The sequence below is a fragment of the Bos mutus genome, chromosome 18 (genome assembly GCF_027580195.1).
Source record: "Bos mutus isolate GX-2022 chromosome 18, NWIPB_WYAK_1.1, whole genome shotgun sequence".
Taxonomy (NCBI): Eukaryota; Metazoa; Chordata; class Mammalia; order Artiodactyla; family Bovidae; genus Bos; species Bos mutus.
This window is the reverse complement of record NC_091634.1, coordinates 27,805,650-27,827,094: the sequence shown is the minus strand read 5'-3', so window position 1 is coordinate 27,827,094 and position 21,445 is coordinate 27,805,650. Positions and strand designations below refer to the sequence as shown.

The window sequence follows — 21,445 nt, the reverse complement described above, 5'->3', positions numbered from 1 at the left end:
CAATGCCCATCCATGCTCAGCTTCCCTCCTGTCCTCAGGCTCTTCCTCGGCTCAACAGACAGCTGGAGACAGGAGGGCAGACTTAGTCTGCCTGACATGCTGCTGTTGGCCCTCGGGGTCCAGGGAGGCTAGCACAAATTCTCTGCTGTTGCCGCTCCTCCCTCCTGAAATGCTTCTGCCCTCCCCAGGCCCCAAGAAACACCCAGGCTGTGGAAGCACAGAGCAGCCAGCTTCGTGTTCTGGGGGCCGATCCGGAGCCCTCAACCAGTATCAGTCAGGCAGCAGGCGGCCCAGCTCTGCCTCATCCAGCCGGTTGGTGGTCATGATGTGTTCCAACTGCTGCCGGTAGCGTGCTAAGTCCTGCATGAAGTGGGGCACCCGGGTGTTGTCCAGCACCCCGTGGGGCCGGAGGTGATCCACATCCTCATAGGAAACCTGCAGGGAGAAAGCTGGGCCTCAGTGCAGGGTCCCCTGGTTTTCAGGCAGCTGGTCCCAGCTCTCTTCCAATGGCCCATAGCCCTTTGCTCCCAGAACCTCTCCCACTCCCCTTTTGATTCACTCCCAACGTTCTGTACCCTGTGGCTCCATCCTGGGTGTTTGCTCTTTCTCTCAAAACCTTCTTCTAACATCTATGTGCTACAACCCCACTCCTGTATCCAGTCCAGCTTCCCCCCTTCATCTCCAAATCTGGGTATCCAAATGCCTTCTGAACACCTTTCCCTGGATACCAGGTGTTAGACGCCTCATAGCCAGCCTTCCTGGGTGCCAGCTTATGCAGCCCGACCCTTGTCAGGGCACCTAGGTCAGATTCCAGGGTGGGGACTTAGAATATGTCACCCTCCCACTCAGAGTGGCCACTGAGTTGAAAAGATTTCACTCTCTGAAGATCTCTCCAGCTTGCCCCTTCTTCTCCAACGGCATGGCCACTGCGGGGTTATGCCAGACCACCATCAATGCTGCAGAAGAGATGAGAAAGGCCTCTTCCTCTTCCCCTTGCACTCCCCTCCCTAGGCCTCTCCTTCCATATGATACACAGAGCCTTCTAAAGCCAACATCTGTGCCACCCTTTGCTTGAAGCTCCTTGGATTCCCCACTGCTTTGGATGAAGTTCAACTTCCTCAGCTTGGCACAGATACCCAGTGCCAAGGGCTTGATCCCTGGCTGTTTCTCCAGCCTGCTTCTGCAGGCCTTCCTGACTGCTCTCCTGGCCTGGAATGCTCACTTCCTTTGCAGTGTCTACACACACACCTGTGGGCTGGAAAAAGCACCTATACTGGCTGCCGGACTGTCACGTCATCTCCTGTGCTCACTCCACCCACGCTCCCACCACGAGAGGCCTGGCACCCAGTCCTCAGTGGAGTTCCAACCAGAGGCTCAGGGAATACAGCAGTGAGGGGGAGAGCTGGCTGGGACCTCTGAAGGCCCTGTGGCCCCTCACCTTGCCCAGCGAGGTCAGCAGCGGGAAGTCGATGGTCTGGCGATGCCGCAGAATGCGCAGAATGCCATCCAGGTATACCTGGTCCTTGCTGAAGCAGCCTGTGGGCAAGGAGGGCCGTGAGCCCTAGGTCCAAAGCCCCACCCTCACCCTCCCGCCCCAGATCAAGGCACTCCCCCGCCAACCCGCAGGGACTGGTGCCCACCGGGCAGCGAGGTGTCAGTCTGGCCGCGCTTGGCGCGCACACAGTATTCCCAGCGCACATCGGCATCCTGCACGTAGCGTGCCAGGTCCTGGAAGAGCTGACGAAAGGACATGCGCGCTGCACGATGTATCGTATAGTAGAGCAGCGCCGCGCGCCACAGGAAGGGCTGCTTGCGGAACAGGACGCTGTGCAGGCTGGCCAGGCCCTCCTCCGTGGGGTTTGCTGGCCGCAGCCCGTACTGCTGCCGGCCCTCGGCGCTGTGCCACGGCTGCCGCGCGTTGTTCACGCCCCGAAGGTAGTGGGTACCTGCGGGGAGAGCAAAGAAGAGGCTGGGTTGGGCATCCAGGGGGTCTTCCTGCCTGGCCCTATCCAGGCCCTGCTCTGCCCGTCTGGACCTCTAGCTGGTGACTCACATAGCTTTATGCCCCTAAAATCAGGCTCTCACACAAGCCTCTCCACCCCACACCCATACTCACCCAACGCATCATCAAGACCATCTTTAGGTGAACTCACACCCAAGGACCCAGAGGCTCACACACATGAATCCTCCCCCATCCGTCTAGGACTATACACACACAACTCTCCCAAACTCACACTGCTTCGCCCCCCACCCTCTGCAGCCCCCTAGAGAGGCCGGGAACTCACACACCACCCGGTCCCCACACCCTTGCATGCCCATTTCATGCTAACATATTCAGCAAAAACCACCTTTTGCCCAGAGCAACATGATTCTTGACGAGGAGTGACAGATATGAAAGAATAGTAATTCGTGTCCTATGCCTGCCTTTCCAGCCTGGCCAGTCCCCTCCTAAATCCAGCTGTGTCTTCAGCCATTTCCCTTCCCAGAATCTGAACTTGCATCCACCATGGAAGGCCTGTACTGTTGGCTAGACTAGTGGGGCCCTTAGGGTTCTCCCTCTGGCCTGTCTGGGCCTCAGCAGTCTTGCCCCACGGACAAGGGAAATCAGAGAGGAAGCTGAGGGAGGAAAAGATACCCAAAAGAAACAGGAAATAAGGGTGAGCCCAAAGAGTGGGCTGGCATGTTCTGGCGTACCTCTGTGAGCCAGAGGGAGGAGGTGGCTGCTGGTGAAGGGAAGGGGGAAAATGAGAGGGGGTGGAATTACTGGGGCCCCTCACTGCCCTGCCCCCATGTCCCAGCCCCCTCTCATCCCAGCCCACCCACCTACCACACCCTGACCTATCTCATGCCGCAGCATGCCCTCCAACCAGTACTGGCGGGCTCCAGTCAGGTTGATGGCCAACGTTGGTCGGCTGTTCTCCACCATCATCACTGCCTGGGACAGCAGGTCCTCACTCAGCTGCACCACTACCTGCGGGTGGCAGAGACACGTGTCATGGCCACCAACCCCGGGGGCCAGTGGGGAGGTGGACCTGCTGATGCCACAGGGGAGCCAGGCCAGACACTTGGCCACGACACCCACCCTGCCCCACCTCCGCTTGGAGCCAGCTCCCACCTGACTGGGGCAGGGACGGGAGCAGGGCTGGCCTGAGGTCACTAGCTCCACCAGAACAGAGCTGGGCCTGGCACTGCCCACTGGGCAGTCTGATTGGAAGCAGGTGGAAAAGGGGCATCACTGGCAGTGTGAGCTCACCTCACCGACGCAGCCTTCCTTCTGCATGTATCTGCGCACAATGGACCAGATCTGGCACTTGGTCAGCAGCTGGCCCCCCGTTGCAGCCTCAAAGTGTTCATAGGTCCCAAACTTCTCCAGGACAGCCTCGATGATGCCAACTGCCTGCACAGAGGGCCGCAGCAGCAGGTCAAGCTGGACCGCTCAGGTGGTCCGGGCTGGGGTGAGGCGGGCAGTCTGCACTGACCTGATGAATGAACTGTCCAGAGGCCTCACAGTATTTCTCCAGCACAGCCATGGGCATGGGTTCCTGGTACTCGAACTGTGGGTTGTAGGTGTAATGGGACTGGAAGAACTTGTCCCGCTCGCGGTCCATATTGGTTGGCCGCAGAGCCACCAACATGCAGGGGCTCTTGCTGGCACCACGGCCTGCCTCCTTTCGAGCCTTAGCGATGTGAGGCAGGGAGGCCGCGGGCCGCAGGGTGCCCCCACCTGGGTCCCGTCCCCGTCCAGGCGGGGCCCGACTCTGGGTGCTGCCCCCCCGCCGGCCAGTACTGTTCACGGTGTAGGTGCTCTCGCTGCGCCGCATGTGTCCACGGCGGCCCAAGTGCAGCTCTGAGAAGGGCTGCCTCTCCGCCCGGGGCCGCAGGGCTGAGGGGACAGACAGAGCCAGGGGCAGGGCCAGGGACTGAGGCCAGGGGAACAGCGCTGTCCCATCTCGGTCTGAGGGCCCCGGCCTATGGGCCAAGGAGGAGGGGCTGGCTGGCGGGCTGGGGGGTGCCTGCTCATACACCTGAGCACCTGAGTCCAGCACCATTCTGTCCTGGAGGGCACATCCGGCCGGGTCACTCCAGCTCCCCACACCGGCGACTTCTGCAGACACAGGAAGGATGTGGAGGCCAGCAATGAGTGGGTATGGCCTGAGGGCTAGCAGGCCCTATGCCTCCTCACCTCCACCCTAGTTAGTCCATTCCCTGGACTGGGGGAAAGCAGGAGGAAGTCTCATACATCCACGTAGATGGTGGTTCCTCAAATCCCTTTAGCTCATGAGCTTCTGATTGTAAGCCTTAAGCCCCCAACTCATGATTCTGTGCTCAGCGCCCGCCCAGACTGGGAATTTGGTCCAGTGTAGCCTCAGCTGCCAGGATGAAAGGTGAGGGGGTCTCACTACCTTCTATCTGCCTTCTACCTCTGGCATTTTCTCAGTCTCACTCCGCCCCTCCCACCCAGCTGCATTCACCTCCTCCAGCCCATTGGGCCTACCTGCCCCTTGGTTATGCTAGTCCCTCCACCTGGAATGCTCTCTCCCCTCTGGGCCATCTGTTCAAATCTAAATTAGAACCAGCTCTTTGTAAGCAGAGGGAAAGCTCAGCCAATCCAAGCCAATCCCTGGGTGTCTCCTATCAGAGCCATCTTGCTGGTGGTCATCCAAGGCCAGTGTTAGGACAGTTATCCCAACTCTGTACCAGGGCTCAGTCCAACCCAGTCTCTCCCCAGAGACTGACCAAAGGCTCCATCCTCTGAACTCTCCTGTCTGCTCAGGGACATAATTCCAGCATCTCTCCTTTTTCCTACACCTCCTACATCATCAGTCTCTTCCATTCTGTCGGATTCTTCCCGTCAGTATAAACACATGCTGTTATTTCTCCATCTTAAAAAACAAAACCCTCACTTGACCCCATAGTCTTCTAGCTTCACTGCATCTCCCTCCAGCTGCTTCTCAGGGTAACACAACACTCCAAGTCATCTATACTCAGTCTCTATCTAACTCCTTCTTTCCTGTTCTGTCCTAAATTTCACTTCAAGTAGGGGCTTCTGGCCCCTGCTCTCTATCAAAACTGACCTGACCAAGGTCACCAATGATCTTCATGTTGATCAGTAGAACTTGACAAAGTTAATGACTTCATCTCAGCTTGGCCACATCTTCCACTTGGTTCCCAAATACACTGGGACATAATTCTCCCATCTCACTAGTGGCTTGTTCTTGTCTTCCTTGCTGGTCATCCCTATCTTTCTGACCTCTTAACACCATAATGTGGAGACACTGCTTTGGGAAAGATCCCTGCTGTTCTCCTAACTTGCTATAAGTAATAAATCCTTCCTTACCCGCCCCTCCCCTGGAAAGAAAAAAAAAAAAACCCTCTAATGTCCAGGACTTGAAAACTTCTCTTCTCCATTTATGCTCTCTCCCTGGGTGATCTCATCCACTCTCATGATTTTAAATATGTCAGCCCAAACTTCTTCCATAAACTTCAGACTAGTGTTCTGTGTGTGTAAATTGCTCAGCTGTATCCGACTCTTTGCAACCCTATGAACTGTAGCCCACCAGGCTCCTATGTCCATGGAATTCTCCAGGCAAGAATACTGGATACGGAGTGGGTTGCCATTCCCTTCACCAGAGATTTTCCCAACCCAGGTCTCCTGCATTGCAGGCAGATTCTTTACCATCTGAAACACAGGGAAGCCCCTCAAACTGTGTTGTCAGTTCTCAATTCAACATGTTTACTTGAATGTATAACAGGCATCTCAAACTGAAAATGTCCCTGTCTGGAACACTTTCCCCTCATATAACAGCAGGGGTCACTCTCACTTTCCTCAGATTTCTGTACAAATATCTTGTTAGAAAAGCCTTCCCGACACACCCTCTATAAGACAGTAAACCTCCTCTAAACCCTCTCCACCAGAACCTCACCTTTTCCACAATATTGTCCTCCAATGCAGTCATCACCATCTGAAGTACAGTATATGTGATTATTATGTTTTCTCCTTCTAAGTGTTCACAGCTGTGTCCCCAGAACAGTTGTTCAGTAAAGGAATGAAACCGAGAGCCCTTGTCCCTCTCAGAACTGGAATCATTCCTTCCCTGTACCTGGCTTCCCCAGCTAGTTCTGATCCCCTCCCCCTCTTCCCAGCATTCCGCCTAGTGACAATCTGCTGGATGATTTCGGGACTCAGGCTTCCTTCCCCTCAACTAACCATACACTTTTCTGGATTCCTCACTGCTCTCTAGGTCTCTTACTTGTACCAATCCTCTTTATCTCCCCTTCTTTCATTTGACCTACCTCTTTGGAATTACCAGGATACGCTTGTTTCTTTCATGTCTCAGGTCCTTTTGCCAAGAATGCCCTCCCAATGTCTCCCTGTAACAAACTCCTAACCATTCTTCAGTACTCGGTTTGGGCCTCACTTCCTCCGGGAAGCCTTCCCAGCGTCTTAGAGACTCCCAGTGCCCAAGCGGCTTCTTTACCACCCTAGGCTGTCATTGTTGGAGCCCAGGTCCGCGTCCGCCCACATCATCCCCTGAACTCCCTGAGGGCAGGGACGGGTCTCATTCACCTCCATGACCAAAGTACCCAGCACTAGATGCAGAATGAATGAAAGATGGTTGTGGGAGGAGCCCAGACTGAAGGCGGAGTCTGGTGATATATAAGCGGGTGTGGTCTGCGCCAATAAGAAACTCCGAGAGAAGATAACATTGAAGAGGAGCCAATGGGTACTAGGAAATCGAGGAGGGGAGTGACCTACAGCCAATAAGTGGCGGGGGCTAGGGCAAAGGGCGTGCCCAATGGAGGGCGGGGCCAGTGGACAATGGAGCGGGGTTCCAAGGTAGATGAGGAGGGGTCCGGTCGAACGCCTTTTCGGCCTCGTGGGGGTGGGGGGATTACATCCGCGTGCCGCGCCCCCACCTGTTCAATCCTCTTCTCGCCGCCGCTGTTCCCGCTCCGCAACACAGGCCGCCGGCTGCCCAGCCCGCGGGAGCCGACGCTGGTGACGCACGGGCTCGGGCGCGCGCACGCTCAGACGAAAGAGCGCGGATTCGCGTCAATCTCTGCTTCCGCAAGAGCACGAGGACACGGCTTGGGGTGGGGCCAGGCAGAGCAGGGGGGAGGTGTCCGCCATAGGGTCACGCCCCTGGGTGGGGTGTTGCCTTAAGGCCGCCCCCTCTGCCTCAGTTGACTGACTTCTGGCGTAGGAGACGCTAGCTCTCTGCGGGTGCGCGCACACGTAAGGGTGTAATCCGCACACTGTGGAAGCCCGGGTACTTGGGAAAGCAGCCCACATACAGGTCTTGTACCGGAATAGGTGGGGCGCAGCCATATATCAGAACTGGAACCAGGATACCTTAGGTGTGTCACTGCACGTGGACCCCCTGCCCTTCGTGGGCACTTTTATTTCATCCACCCTTCACCAACACGTACAATTCAGGCGTACGGGGACGTGACTTTATTCTGCGGGCAGTCAGGGGTCAGGCACAGGACCCTGAGGGGAAGCAGGAGGCCAGCGAGGGTGCAGGTGTTGGCACGAGGCTGAAAAGTGCTCGGCGACCAGCTTGGGGCGAGGGCTGCGGGCCGGCCCGCAGAGAGCTGAGTGCGGCCAGGCGCTGCTCTCGGGACACGTCTCCGCGCAGGTCCAGGAGGGCGGAGACGTGATCCTCGCTGTGGAGTGACGGGTGCGTTAGCCCCGCCCAGCCGCTCCTGGGTCTCCTCCCTTCCCGGCCCGTCTTCGCACCTCACGTCGGGAAACTGTTGCCGCAAGCCTGCCACCTCGAGGCCAAGTAGCGTGGGGTCGCGGAGGTTCAGCAGCTCCTTCAATGCAAGCAGCACTGGCACACACTGAACGCTCTCCTCCAGGCCCTGAGCACGCAGAGGTTGGTCTTTCTCCAGTCCTCGACCCCTATCAAATCACTAAGACTCCCGCCCATCCTCTCGCCCAGCGAATTCTCACCAAACCGAGGAAAAGCTCCTGAAGCTGGGCCGCATCGTGCTGCATGCGCTCGGCCGCCTGGGTCCTCTCGTCAGCACCGCGGCAGACTAGGCGGCCTTGCATCAGCGCACTTAAGTACTGCAGCACCACCGTACGCTCCGCCTCGACCAGCAACAGCTGTAGGGATCGCGATCAAATGGGTCCAGGATGTTTTTCCCATGGGCACTTTGACACCGCCCCCCGCCCTCAGCCTTTCCCCGCAGATGCACCTGGACCGCGGGATTCCGCACGTGCTGAAAGTTCTGGCAGAATCGCGCCGTCCGCTTGCACACGTCATCCAGCAGCTCTGGGCTTGAGAGCCAGCGACGCGAGGGCAGAGCCGCGAATAGGGGCTGGGAACGGAGTTTAGAGACGTAGTTGGAGCGACGATTCAGACCCAGCATTCCCCGGCAGAGGCCCCCATGCATACGCTGTATCTCCTCCTCCCAACCCCATCTCCCCCTGAAGCCTCGCCTGTAGCTCCGCCAGCAGCGCCTCCAACACCAGGCGACAGATCCTCTTCTGCAACTTGTCCAGCTCTGCCTCCACTGGAGCCAAGACTCCGGGAACCACCCATTTGGGCTGCAGGACGGATACGGAGGAGCTGGACCGACCGAAAGGACGGCTTCAGGACCAAGGCCAAGGCCCGAGAGGTCCTCTCTTGTCTAGCCACTCGGGCGCCACCTAGTGGCACAAGTGTGTCGCCTGAGGGGACAAGAAGGGCGGCTCCCTGCACTTCTGAAAGGGTGGACACAGCTGAGGCTGAAGTGGTGGGCTCAGCGAGTTAGAAGGCACACATGCCACCTGGACCTGCCTCTAATTCGCGGTATGATCTTGAACAAGTTATGTCTTTCAGTTTGTTTCGGTAAGAGGAGAGAGTTAATCCTAGTCAGGAGGGAGTCAAAATCATCATTAACTTGTTTGTTCTCTCTTGCCCACACCCCAGGGAACATAAGACCCTAGAGGAAGGGAATATTTTTGTTATATTCACAGCGGTAACGCTAGACATTACCTGGCACAGAATAGGGCCTTGATAAATATTTGTTGAATGAATGAATAACTGACACTCTGTGCCAGGTACTGTGGTAGGTACTTTATATCTGTAATCTCACCTGAGTCTCAGAAGGTCCACCCATATACTATTGACGACAGAAGCAAAATTCAGAGAGATTAGATAACTGGCCCAAGGTCACACAGCTAGTAATTAGGAGAACTAGGATTGGAACCCCAGGGTTACGTGAGTCTAAAATTCCTAAAGGCCCAGTGTAGGCTAGATCCATACTGAATAGATGTTCAGTCAGGGGTTAGTGAAGGTGGCATTCTGTGGGCACATCTTGGTACCTGAGTGCTAACTGGTGGTTGAGGGTGGCCAGTAGGTAGGGCACGTAATGAGGGACCACTGCTTCCCCCCTGAGATGGTCTCGGGAGAATCGGATCAGAGCATCGGTGAAGCTGCAAAGAGCAGAGGTGGCTCCGGTACCTGCTGTCACTCTGATACAACCCCAGTCCTTAGTACTCTGGCCCCACCTCCAAGATACCCAAGGCCCTGTCTTGAAGGAGTCCTTTCCCATGGGTGTGTCTGATCACTCAGAACCCCTTAGGGCTGCCCAGGAGCAGGGCCAGGAGTTGGGAGTGGGTCAGACCTCCTCAGGAAGGCACTCAGTTCTGATAGTGCCATGCCATGCACCCGCTGCTCCAGTGACACACTGACTATTCTGGTCACACGAATGTTCTCTTCCAGGATCTACAGGCAGGGATGGGCAGCCATTAGCGGGGTCCTGGTCCTGCCCTCCTTCCCTTTCCCTGTGAGGGCTGCCCCCTGCCACTTTTCACCCACCTGCAGCACGATGGCTGGCAATGGCGAGTGGTAGAAGCCAGACAGGTCTGTGTCGGGTTCCTGCTCTCGGCCCCACTCGACTACCTCCCCATCCAGTGCCTTCTGCAGCCATTGGGCCACCTTTGCCTGGGGAAAGGGGGCAAGGTGCAGCAGGATGTAGTAGGGCACTGACACTGCTAGAGACGGGTAGATGCACGACTCCACAGATACAGGCCCACGGGTGGCGGCAGAACTGCTCTGAACCTGGGCTCCAACTACTCACCTGGACTTTGGCCACAAATGTTGCCTCCAGCTGCTCAATGTTTTCCAGGGTCAGGAGGGGCTCCAGATCAGACACGTCAGCCTCAGGCCCCAACTCCAGGCTCCCCATCATTTCTGGCCTGGAGGTGGGTGGCCCAGTGTTACACGGAGCCCCCAGCCTTTGATGTCCCCATGCCCTACTGCCCCAGAGACACTGACCCCTGGTACACATGCAGCACCCAGTGCAGCAGGGTGAAGGTGTCGGCTTCTTCCAACTCAGGCCCTTCCAGGAGTTGCTGCAGGCAGCGCCGCAGGCCTCCATGCAGGGTGTGGGCCCACAACTGGACAACTTTGTAGTGTGGTGGGCAGCAGGGTGCTACCAGAGCCTCAGCCATGGCCAACTCGGCTGGCAGAGCCACCCGCAGAGCCTCCAGCCACTTTGCTAGTTCCCCAGGCCCAGGCTGCAGAGATGTCCCGAAGTGGACCCGCTCCAAGCCCTGCTGTAGTGCACGCAGACAGCGCTGCCGCCAGTCCCGTGGAGCCTGCTCCAGGGAGGTGGTGCACCCAGCATCCACCTCGGCCACACGCACAGCAGCCACCAGCAAGGCTGGGTTCTCCCGGGCCAGCTGCCCTGCAGCCCCTGCGGCCGCTTCCACAGCCTGGCCCAGAGCCTCAGCCAGAGGGCCCAGCCCCTCAAAGACTGGCAACTCCAGGCCCCCAAGAGGTACGCACGTCTCCTCTTGCAGCTGCTCCAGTTCCCGAAGGCTCACATAGGCCTCCAAGAGCCGCTGGGCATCAATCAGGGTCTGTGTGTGGGCCACTGCAGCTGGCACTAATCAGAGAGAAGAGACAGCCTTGAGTCTAAACCTTTCCACCTGTGCAGTGGGTACAGCAGTGGATGTTGACGCCTTGGGCTGGGGTGATGTGTAAAAGATTTAATAATCAGTACAGTAGAGCACTGGCCAACCTGAAAAGACCCAGGGAAGGGCCTATATGGTGGTTAGGGTGTAAACCCTTGAGCTGATGAAACAGGAGGAAGGGAGGGACTTGGGGGAGGGAGTCATGCCAGTGGCTCTTTGACCACCCTGTTAGGGAAATAGTTCAGTATATAAGAGCCAAGTTGGGCAGAGCCACAGGTGTCAGTCCTGACTCAGACATCCCATGCTTGTACTGCACTTAGTTGCTGTCATGTCCGACTCTTTGTGACCCCATGGACTGTAGCCCACCAGGCTCCTCTGTTCAATGGGATTCTCCAGGCAAGAATACTGGAGTGGGTTGCCATGCCCTCCTCCAGGGGATCTCCCCAACCCAGGGATTGAACCCAGGTCTCCCTCGTTGCAGGTGGATTCTTTACTACTGAGCCACCTGGGAAGCCCAAGAGTACTGGAGTGGGTAGCCTATCCCTTTTCCAGGGGATCTTCCCAACCTAGGAATAAAACCAGGGACTCCTGCATTGCAAGTGGATTCTTTACCAGCTAAGCTACCAGGGAAGCCCTTGCACGCTTGGGAACCCCAGAATGAGCTAACAGGCACCGTGCTTCATACGTCATCTGAAGCCTGTATTACTCTCTGGCAGGTCCCCGATGTGTCCCTCCATGCAATTTCCCACTGGTGTCCCAGCCCCTTGATCAGTGACAAGCCCCTTGGTGCTTGTCAACCGGCTGGCAGAGGACTGAGGCCGAGGGCCAGGCACACTCACCAGCTCGCAGCCGGGGCAACAGCTGAGACAGGGCCTGCAGTTGTTTGTGTTCCACAACCTGCTCCCGCAGGGGTTCTAGGGTCTGTGCAGCCTCAGCCATATCCCGGAGCAGCCCACGGGCCTGGCCCAGGGCCTCGCGGGCTCCCTGTACGGCCTCAAGGGCCTGGGCCAGCTGCCACACCCCGGTCTTCACACCCTCCAGGTATGACTGCACCACCGACTGTGGGAGGGAGGTAGGCAGTGAGGCCTTGCCAGCCCTGCAGCTTGCCCCCAGCACTCCTCCCTCCTGCCCGATGCCCACCTTGATGCGCGCTTCCAGAGAACAGGTCCGCTGCACCTCACGGTTCCGGTACTGACCCAGCCTGGCCAGCTGCTCTGGCCGGTAGAAGATGCCCGAGGCCCACTTGAGAGCTGCACCCCGGGCCAGCTGCTCCGCCCTTTCCTGCTCCGGCCACTCCAGCCCTGGGCAGGAAGAGCCTGGGCAGCTGCATCAATTGGGCTAGGCCTGCAGGAAGTGGCTGCCGAATCTGCTCCCCTTCCTACCCCTTGGCCTGTCCCCTAGGGCGGTCCACTCCTCTCCCCGCCCTACAGAGCTCCAGTCAGACCCCAACTCACCATCCCCATCTTTCTTGCCACCATCCCTCCCTTGGCCTACCCAGAAGGGCTCATACCAGTGGGGAGTGCGGGTTGCGTTTTGTCCCTGGCTGCCGAGTCCATGGCTGGAGGAGCTGGAGCGGAGTGAGGGCAAAGGTCCGGGTTAGAGCAGGCAAAGTGGGCACTCCTCTGAGCTACTGTGTTCATCTAGGCCCCTCTGAGAAGGAGAAGGTTCTGGTTCCCTCAGGAAATGAGGGAGATGGGAAAGATGGGGAGGCACCTGAGATACCTTCGTCGATGAGGTTTCCCGGTTTTGCCCCCCAGATGGAAGTGGGGCAGGGTAGACAGGGGCCTCCGCTGGGCACTGCTCCTCTCTGAGCTGCAGAGGACAGTGTGGTATGGAGATCACCAGGCTTGACCAGGCGTCCAGTGCTCCCTCCTCCGCAAAGAGCCTTGGCCTTGAGGAGGGCCCTCTCCCCCGGCTGTCCCGGCAGAGATGGATACTCCCTCCACTGGCTCACGAGGCCCACACCTCAGCCTGCCACAGCAGAATTCCTCACCCCAAGGAAGCCTCTGTCCCACCTCCCTCCTCAGGAGTCCCCTCCTCCCTCCAGGTCCCGCCCTCTCCAAGGCCACATGCAGAAAGGAAGGAAGCTGAGTCTCTGGTACTTTATTCCCAACAGGAAAGAGCATCTGCACCGAGGGACAGAGTGGGGAGGGCTGGGCGCCACTTCCTTGGGGGAAGTGGGGGTGTCCTCCCTGTGATCAATGAGTCTGGAGCAGCCTAGGCAGGACCTCCTATGCTCAGGGCACAGATAGGAACTAGATGGCCCCAACCTGGCTGGAGAGGAAGGTGTGCTGATATGGATGCAGGCAACATCACAGGGTGAAAACTGTGTTGACAGGCCCTTAGAGGCAGGTATGCCTCTGCAGAGGAGCAAGAGACCATAGGCTGTTGTGAAGAGGGTGTGTGGCGGGAGATGGCAGAGAGGGGTGGAAGAGCTATGAAAGCTTGTCTGTCTTGGAGATAAAAGGAGCCATGGAAGGGACTGCTGCTGCTGCTTAGCTGCTTCAGTTGTGTCTCTGTGCGACTCTATGGACTGTAGCCTGCCAGGCTCCTCTGTCCGTGGGATTCTCTAGGCCAGAATACTGGAATGGGTTGCCATGCCCTCCTCCAATGGAACTGACTACTAGGTAGTAATAATGCAGTGGACACTGGCTACCACCCAAATCCACCCTTCAGGACAAAGACACTCATTCCTCTAGCCTGAAATGTAGGCTAATGAGGTCTCAGATCTGAGTCTCTTGGTCCGTATTAGGGTATAAAGGCCAGGTAGGCCTTGGAAGGAGTACCCCAGTTTCAGTGCTCCTAGAAGGACAGAGGCCTCCATTTTAACTTCCTCACAGTTTAATTCTCTTCTCTGCCCTGTTTGGCCTGTATTACTTCCTTACAAGTGTGGCTTCTCAGTAAACTTCCTGCCGGCACATCTCTTTCTCAAAGACTGTTTTCCAAAGAACTTGACCTAAAATAAACTATAATAAATGACAGTGTTAAAAATAACAAAATGATACTAGCAAACACATAATCCTTCCACATGACAGAAATGGCTCTAAGGGCTTTACATATATTTACACATATGGGAGGGATTGGGGGCAGGAGGAGAAGGGGATGACAGAGGATGAGATGGCTGGATGGCATCACTGACTCAATGGACGTGAGTCTGAGTGAACTCCAGGAGTTGGTGATGGACAGGGAGGCCTGGCAAGCTGCGATTCATGGGGTCGCAGAGTCGGACACGACTGAGTGACTGAACTGAACTGAAATATGTTTGCATTGGTTGAAAAGTGGTTTTAATCCCATGGCTTCTGAGCACTGTAGTGTGGAGACAAGAGAAAGGTGAAGGTGGGACCAGGGGAAGAAAGTGGGGATGCAGACAGGTGGATAAGCTAGATGTAATTAGTGCTTGCTGTTTGGCAGGAAGTGAAGGACAGGAATAGGGTAGGTTATCCCAAGACGATGGGGAGCAGGTTTGGGAAAACACGTTGGGTTCATAAGGCAGCAGGGTCTCCTCTCCTGAGATGAGGGTTGGGGCACAGTTAGTGGAGTTGGGCCAGCCAGGAAGGTTCCAGTGATCCCTCCTTACTACTCCTGGGGCTACCCAACGACTTCCTCAACATGCTTCCTCGACCACACCTGTCTTCCGGGATCCTGGGGTTATTTTCGTCCTCTTCGGCGGTTGGACATTTGTTGATGGTCCCTGAAGTTTTTCGGCCATGTCTGCTGAGAGGAATTGTGACAGACTCCCTGGAAGGGAACGAAGCGGAAGCGGAAGTAGCGAGGCTGGCGCCGGCGGCCGAGCGGCCAGGAACGGAAGCGGAAGTGGCGGCGGCGCCGGCCTGGCCTGGCCTGGCTGAGGGGAGGCGGCGGGCGGGCGCGATGGCGGAGGCCGGGCCACAGGCGCCGCCGCCCCCAGGCACCCCAAGCCGGCACGAGAAGAGCTTGGGACTTCTCACTACCAAGTTCGTGTCGCTTCTGCAGGAAGCCAAGGACGGCGTGCTTGACCTCAAGCTGGTGCGGCTAAGGGGCGACAGGGGGGATGGTGGACCAGGCCTGAGCCGGTAGAGGGAACCCCCGGGGCGGCCCAGCTGAGCCCTCAGAGCAGGCCGCCATACATGTGCTTCTCACAAGCGGGAGGCCGGGAGCTGTTTCATTCATTCGGCTGAGGCTGTTCATCGGATGTCAGCTTTGTGCCAGGCTTGGGGCTGCGGGTGCTAGTCCTCGTGGCCCTCTCCAGCAGGTGTGGGGAAAAGAGTATCGGAACATCAGCTCAGGCTTCGTCTGGCCCCTTCCCGCCCCACAGTCCTGAGCTGCTGTAGTGCCTGGAGAGGAGGGCTAGAATTCACGCCACCCCCTTTTCAGACTACTCCAGACCGAGTACCCCGTGAGAGTGGGACTGAGCATTTTCCATTCTCTTCTCCCTGCCAGGCAGCTGACACCCTAGCTGTGCGCCAGAAGCGGCGGATATATGACATTACTAACGTACTGGAAGGTATCGGGTTGATCGAGAAAAAATCCAAGAATAGCATCCAGTGGAAGTGAGTTGGGGCACCGGGGACGGCAATGGGATCTCCTACCCAGAAGTGTCAAGGGTGTGGGGTGGAGGGTGTCAGAGAGAACAGGGACCGTGGGACCCAGAGTGCCAGGCAGCCCGCCTCAGCTCTCCTTCCTGGATTCAGGGGTGTGGGGCCTGGCTGCAATACCCGGGAGATTGCGGACAAGCTGATCGAGCTCAAGGCAGAGATCGAGGAGCTGCAGCAGCGGGAGCAAGAGCTAGACCAGCACAAGGTGTGGGTGCAGCAGAGCATCCGGAACGTCACAGAGGACGTGCACAACAGCTGATATCCTCCTGTCGGCGGTCCTGGCTCCCGGGGAGTGGGCGATGGGCCCTCTAGTCCAGCTGGGTTTGCTCTGTGGTCCCCTAGTCTCTGTCCCGCTTGGGAGGATGGTCCTCCAGCTCCTGGCCAGGTTTCAGCCTTGGGTTCCCTCCTCGGAGCCTCTCCACCCACAGTCTTGGCCTGTGATCCCTCCCCCATGTAGACCCCAGGCCTCAGGGCTTTTTTTGTAAGCGTGTATGTCAGACCTCCACTGCAAAGCTGGGTGTTCGCTGTGTCAGTTGTCTGTCACCATAGGCAGGGCATCAGCCATTCTCCTTAACCCCCACACCTTGGCCTACGTGACTCATGAGGACATCTGCAGATGCTTTGCTGGTGAGCAGAGCCTGGGTAGGGGGAAATGGGGGTGGGACTGGGCTGAGCCACAGCCCTGAGCAGTGGACTCGGTGCTTGAGAGACTTCGGTCTCTTAAGAGGGTTCCTGGGGCCTGCTCAAAGAAGATCCAGACAGGGTAAATCCTGGATTTGAGGATCTCTGGGACCCTATGGAGGCTAACCATGCTGAGAGGGTATAGGAAGCCTGGACTGGGTCCCTGGGTCAGCCACCACCTGCATTGCCCCCTAGGTTTGGCTTCTCAGGTGTGGCAGGAGCATACGAGGGGAGAAAGTGTGTGTGCCTGTTTGTGTATGCTTGTGTGCAAGGGGCAGTGGTACCCACTTCCAACGTGTAGTTTAGTTGCACTGTAGGTACAGAAACTCTTCCTTGTCCATCTTGCATCTCCCAGGCTGTTTCTGGGGAAGAGATGTTGGCCTTGGCCAGAACGTCTTTGCCTAGGGAGCAGCCCCATCAATTGAATGAGGTGCCCATGGCCACTAATCTTTTGCTGCACGTGAGTGAACCCAGATTTTCTGGTTACTGACCTCTGGGTTCTTAGGAGAGAAAAGCTTTAGTTCTCTCCCCCATCCTCGATAGGGAGTGAGTGAAGCCTATTGTTCAGCCCCTCTGGGACTATGATCTTCCTTGTTCTGAGGGATAGGCACCCCATTCCCAGTTCAAATTGAGCCCGTGGGCCTTGATCCATCCTCTTTGTCATCCTAGGAGACACCCTCCTTGCCATCCGGGCCCCGTCGGGCACCAGCCTGGAGGTGCCCATCCCAGAGGTGGGTGCTCAGCCCAGCCGGGTGGGGTGGATTGAGGGCGGGTGCTGGCTGTGGAGCCTGATAAGTCGCGGGTGGGGCAGGTAAGGGGAGGCCTAGGGTTTGAAGTTATCTAGGAGAACGGGCAGCCCAGGGTGGGAGAGGATACTGTCCCTGGCCCAGGGTCAGGCAGGAGCCAAATCTGCTTCCAATTCCACCTGTCCTCCACCCCCACCTCCAGGGCCTCAATGGGCAGAAGAAGTACCAGATTCACTTGAAGAGTGTAAGCGGCCCCATTGAGGTGCTTCTGGTGAACAAGGAGGCATGGAGCTCACCGCCTGTGGCAGTGCCTGTGCCACCACCCGAAGACCTGCTCCAGAACCCGCCTGCTGTCTCTACTCCTCCGCTTCTACCCAAGCCTTCCCTGGCCCAGCCCCAGGATGCCTCACGCCCGAGCAGTCCCCAGGCGACCACCCCCAACCCTGTCCCCAGCAGCACTGAGGCCCAGGGGGTGGCTGGTCCAGCAGCTGAGATTCCAGGTGAGGCACAATGGGTATGTGGTAATGAGGGATTCAGGGACCCAAGAAGCAATATTTCTTTGTGACAAGATGAAATTCTCAGAGTTGAATGAGACCCTGTAGGGGTTATCTTAACCATCCACCCCCACCCCACTGGCCTCTCTTTGCTGGTGCAGCCATTGAGCCCTTTTTAACAGGGACATTGTGACTGTGTGAAGGGGCATTAGTGGTGGCAGTTTTCCACCAGGTCTGCCTGTGTCTCACTTGCCCTGGCACCCCTCTTGAAGTGTGGTTGCAGCAGTCATCTGTGAGTCTCCCTCCTGTGGGCTTCATGCCCCATCTCCTTCAGTGACTGATTTTCATATTACCTTCCTGGGAGGGTGAGCATGCCTAAGTCTCCTTGGGCCGAGGACAGGGCTGTAGTTATCCTGGCTGTGGATTCTAGCATGGCCAGCTTCAATATCCTGCTTCCTGTCCCTGAGTGACCAGGTTTGGGGGATGTGGTTGCAGTGAGTGGAGGCCATGGAACCGAGAGCAAGGACAGTGGTGAGCTCAGCTCCCTCCCGCTGGGCCTGGCAGCTCTGGACACCCGGCCGCTGCAGTCCTCTGCCCTGTTGGACAGCAGCAGCAGCAGCAGCAACAGCAGTTCATCTGGACCCAATCCTTCTACCTCCTTTGAGCCCATCAAGGCAGACCCCACAGGTGGTGAGTATTTGTACCCTTGGGAGCAGGAAGAACCCAGCCTCAGAAAGACCTAGTTCAATAGAATCAGGCTTGGAACCGAACTCTCCTATCTCCTCTGTCAAAGCTGGCCAGCCCCCTGCCATCAGCTAGAGCTCTGCCAGCTAAGGCAAGGAGCCTGGCCTCTCGCTTGGTGCAGGTGCCCCTTTGTCCCCTTTCCTGGTCCTCTCTCAAGCCCTGCCTGCCACCCCTTGGACTCAGGTCTCATGAAGGCAGGAGCGCTCTCCTAGGGAATGAGCTGTGGTATGGCCCTCAGGCCCCAAAGTGGGGCAGTGAGTGTCTTAGGAGAAACAGTGTCATCTGTCTGGTGTCCCCTCGTCATGCAGCCGCATGGATGGCCTCATGGATCCTAACACTCAAGTCATCCTGTGACTTGAGTGTTTGCTTTTTCCAGGACTCATTCTCTCGGCCCTCAAGCACTGTTAAGTCTTTCATTAAATGACACTTCATCCTCTGTGTCTCCCTCTCTCACCTTCCCTGTTATCTCTGTGTTTAGACTCCTTGAAATAGTCATCTCCATTCTATTCCATATTCTGGTTCCCTGGTCAAGCTTCAGGTTGCAGCAGTCAGGACCCCAGCCCTAACTCCTCCACCCCATTCCATACTAGTGTTGCTCTTGATCAATCACCCAGCCCTGCCCAGCTAGCTTCAGTGGGTTTCTCGGTGATTTACTCTGGTCCTCTCTTTTTCTGTGCTGATGCTCTTTTCCCTTTTTAGCATCCATAATGTCAGCTTTTGGCTCTTCTCTGTTAATTGACTTCTCCTTCTGACCTCTCCCTGGCATTTTTTTACATCTGGCTTCCCAGATCTCTGGCCCATGTCACACTTGTGGAGGGCCCCAGTTGTGGGTAGGTGAATCCCACCCTTCGTCTTTCCGTCTTTCGGAATTCTTTTGCCTGAACCTTACCTCTGTGTCCATGTGCCTTCTGCACATCCAATGGGCACTTCATTTCTATGTGTCCTCAACTGGAACTTGTTTTTCCATCTCTGTGAGTACCCAACCATTGGCCCTAGTCACCCAGACCTGACACCCTGGTGTCACTCAAGCTCTCTCCTTCTCCTGCTCCCCACCCCACATCACCTAAATGAATTCTTTCCCAGACATCCCGCATGGATGGCCTCATGGATCCAAACACTCAGGATCACTGCTACCACCTCTGTCTTAAGTTCTTCAACATTGTTGTCTTTACCTTGCCTGATTCTGAAACACACCCTGACTGGCTTTTCTCTATTTACAAAAATTCTTTTAACAGCTTCCTCAGGTATACTGGATAAAACCAGAGCCCCTAAACCTGGCATATGAAATCCCTGCTGACCAGGCTCCAACACTTCTTCCCTGTTTCCCACGTGTGTCCTGGTTGGACCTTTGTAGCAGCATCATCACCCTGTAGCACTGTTCCCTACTTAAGAGTGCCTCCTTCTCCGCCAAGTGACCTGGCCTGGGGTGTGGTCTCAGCCTGGCACAAGTAGGTACTTAGCTAGGGTAGGGATAGACAGGACATCCTTTCATCACACAGGGCATCCTCCATCAGACAGGGTATACACTCTGGACCTAGAAATGAAAGCGGGGTGTGTTGTCTTGCTGAACCACTGAGTTGGAAGCACTGTACCAATAACTTAACGGTGGGCCTTTGGCGAAGAGGAATTCAGATCTGACACCCTGGTGTCACTCAAGCTCCCTCCTCCTGCTCCCCACCCCACATCAGCTAAATGAATTCTCTCCCAGATATTCCCCATGGATGGCCTCATGTATCCTAACACTCAGGATCACTGCCACCACCTCTACTGATAGTGCCAGCTTGGCCTGGGTGGGGCCTACATCTCAGCTGTATGGCACCCCCTGAGTGGGTGGTATAGGATCTGGGGAAGCAAGGGCTAGAGAGGAACTGGGATGGACCTCTGTGCCCTTGATCATGGTTTTTTTGTCTTTCAGTTTTGGAGCTCCCGAAAGAGCTGTCAGAAATCTTTGATCCCACTCGAGGTAGGGCTGTGTTCCTCCCGGGGGCTGGGTAAGGGGCACAGTTCATTGGGTCTTAGAGCTGTTTTCTTGCCCTTCTGAGGACCTTATGGTTGTGTCTGTTATCTGGGCAAAGGGTCACAGTTCCTGGTGGGTGGTTCGGTGGTCCCCTTCATGAACTTTGGTTGGGTGGAGAGGGGGGAGCCAGGATATAACTGAGCTCTCCCTCTGTCCCCAGAATGCATGAGCTCAGAGCTCTTGGAGGAACTGATGTCCTCAGAAGGTAGGTGGCCCAGCAAGGTAGGGGGTAAGTGTATGTGGGCAGAGTTTGGGTGGCCGTGGGTGGGGCCTCAGCTGTGGGGCCTCAGCTTGTTGTTCTCTGCAGTGTTTGCACCCCTCCTCCGCCTTTCTCCACCCCCTGGAGACCACGATTACATCTACAACCTGGACGAGAGTGAAGGTGTCTGTGACCTCTTTGATGTGCCTGTTCTCAACCTCTGACTGACAGGAGCATGCCCTTTGTGGCTGGGACACAGACTGTTTGACCTGGGGGCTGCCTGGGGACCTCTCCCCACTCCCCCACAGCTTGAGAGCCGCAGACTTCTGGCTTCCCCAGCCTTCCCTCACTGCACAGTTCTGGCCCCAAGTCCTGCTCCTGCAAGTCCACCTGTTCTGCGCTCGGAGAGCCGGGGAAAGGAGCATAGCCCCCTCCACCATGGAGCCAAAGTGTTTGCCTCTCCTTTTGGGGGGCCTTACCCTACCTGGTATCCTCCTCAAGCCCTCCCAGAGTTCAGGTTCAGCTGCCACCCAGTGGCACAGAACCAAGGACCCTCCATCACCTTCACAGGGCCACTTGTCCATTCCCATTGCCCTGTACCTGCCAGGCCTTCCCCCTTCCAGGAGGAAGTCTGGGGTGGGGATGGGCACATGCCAGCACCACCCCTGGCCTCCTTAACTTCTCCCCATGCCCGATCACAAACCTCCTCCTGGACTTCTTGTGTGCCCCCCCTTCTGCTGGGCCCTTGGCCCTGAGGACCTGTTGACATGGGGGTGCTAACAGGAAGGAATGGAGATTTCTAGCTAAGAAATCTGGGCTGCTGAGTCCCTAAGGATTGGCCCAGCCTCCCTCTCCCCATAGCCCCCCTCTTGTTTATTCATTTACCCTCATTTAGAGCCATTTGCAGAGATTTAGAAAGATTTGCAGTAACGGATGGATTCCTATATAAAGATTATTTTTATACTTTTTGCAACAAAAGGAAATTGTAATATTTGTACAGTGTCCAAGTGAATAAAGATCGTGCCTAAGGCTATCTTTGGTCTGGTTCTTTCAGGGCCCTTCCCTGGGACTGCTGGGT

At 56.6% G+C, this 21,445-nt stretch overlaps 3 protein-coding genes across 13 annotated transcripts; 1 reads left to right on the top strand and 2 right to left on the bottom strand.

Moving 5' to 3' along the window:
• Positions 1–12: 12 nt before the first annotated feature.
• Positions 13–7,065, bottom strand: MATCAP1 (microtubule associated tyrosine carboxypeptidase 1). 2 transcript variants are annotated; one of them, XM_070388261.1, is made up of 7 exons: positions 6,919–7,065; positions 3,480–4,105; positions 3,254–3,397; positions 2,839–2,971; positions 1,641–1,946; positions 1,439–1,536; positions 13–435 (listed from the first exon to the last, which is right to left on the bottom strand). In XM_070388261.1, exons 2-7 carry the CDS (start codon positions 4,047–4,049, stop codon positions 271–273), a joined length of 1,416 nt encoding a protein of 471 aa, XP_070244362.1. In that variant the 5' UTR covers positions 4,050–4,105; positions 6,919–7,065; the 3' UTR covers positions 13–270. The 2 variants fall into 2 exon arrangements, with proteins under 2 accessions (XP_070244362.1, XP_070244363.1); XM_070388262.1 differs by lacking the exon at positions 6,919–7,065 and adding an exon at positions 5,925–5,945.
• A 216-nt stretch (positions 7,066–7,281) lies between these two features.
• EXOC3L1 (exocyst complex component 3 like 1) lies at positions 7,282–12,959 on the bottom strand. 9 transcript variants are annotated; one of them, XM_070388245.1, is made up of 15 exons: positions 12,906–12,955; positions 12,635–12,724; positions 12,423–12,479; positions 12,053–12,228; positions 11,752–11,971; positions 10,272–10,884; positions 10,075–10,192; positions 9,813–9,938; positions 9,619–9,719; positions 9,317–9,427; positions 8,450–8,579; positions 8,206–8,328; positions 7,958–8,113; positions 7,742–7,866; positions 7,442–7,668 (listed from the first exon to the last, which is right to left on the bottom strand). In XM_070388245.1, exons 3-15 carry the CDS (start codon positions 12,466–12,468, stop codon positions 7,479–7,481), a joined length of 2,235 nt encoding a protein of 744 aa, XP_070244346.1. In that variant the 5' UTR covers positions 12,469–12,479; positions 12,635–12,724; positions 12,906–12,955; the 3' UTR covers positions 7,442–7,478. The 9 variants fall into 9 exon arrangements, 8 of the variants coding, with proteins under 8 accessions (XP_070244343.1, XP_070244344.1, XP_070244351.1 ...); XM_070388247.1 differs by having other exon boundaries at positions 12,053–12,213; positions 12,906–12,954; XM_070388242.1 differs by having other exon boundaries at positions 7,282–7,866; positions 12,906–12,956.
• A 1,762-nt stretch (positions 12,960–14,721) lies between these two features.
• On the top strand, positions 14,722–21,400 carry E2F4 (E2F transcription factor 4). Of its 2 annotated transcripts, none has more exons than XM_005896556.3 (10): positions 14,722–14,917; positions 15,332–15,441; positions 15,583–15,744; positions 16,070–16,113; positions 16,837–16,898; positions 17,116–17,413; positions 17,903–18,097; positions 20,067–20,114; positions 20,329–20,373; positions 20,476–21,400. In XM_005896556.3, exons 1-10 carry the CDS (start codon positions 14,783–14,785, stop codon positions 20,589–20,591), a joined length of 1,215 nt encoding a protein of 404 aa, XP_005896618.1. In that variant the 5' UTR covers positions 14,722–14,782; the 3' UTR covers positions 20,592–21,400. The 2 variants fall into 2 exon arrangements, with proteins under 2 accessions (XP_005896618.1, XP_070244341.1); XM_070388240.1 differs by having other exon boundaries at positions 17,882–18,097.
• Positions 21,401–21,445: the final 45 nt, after the last annotated feature.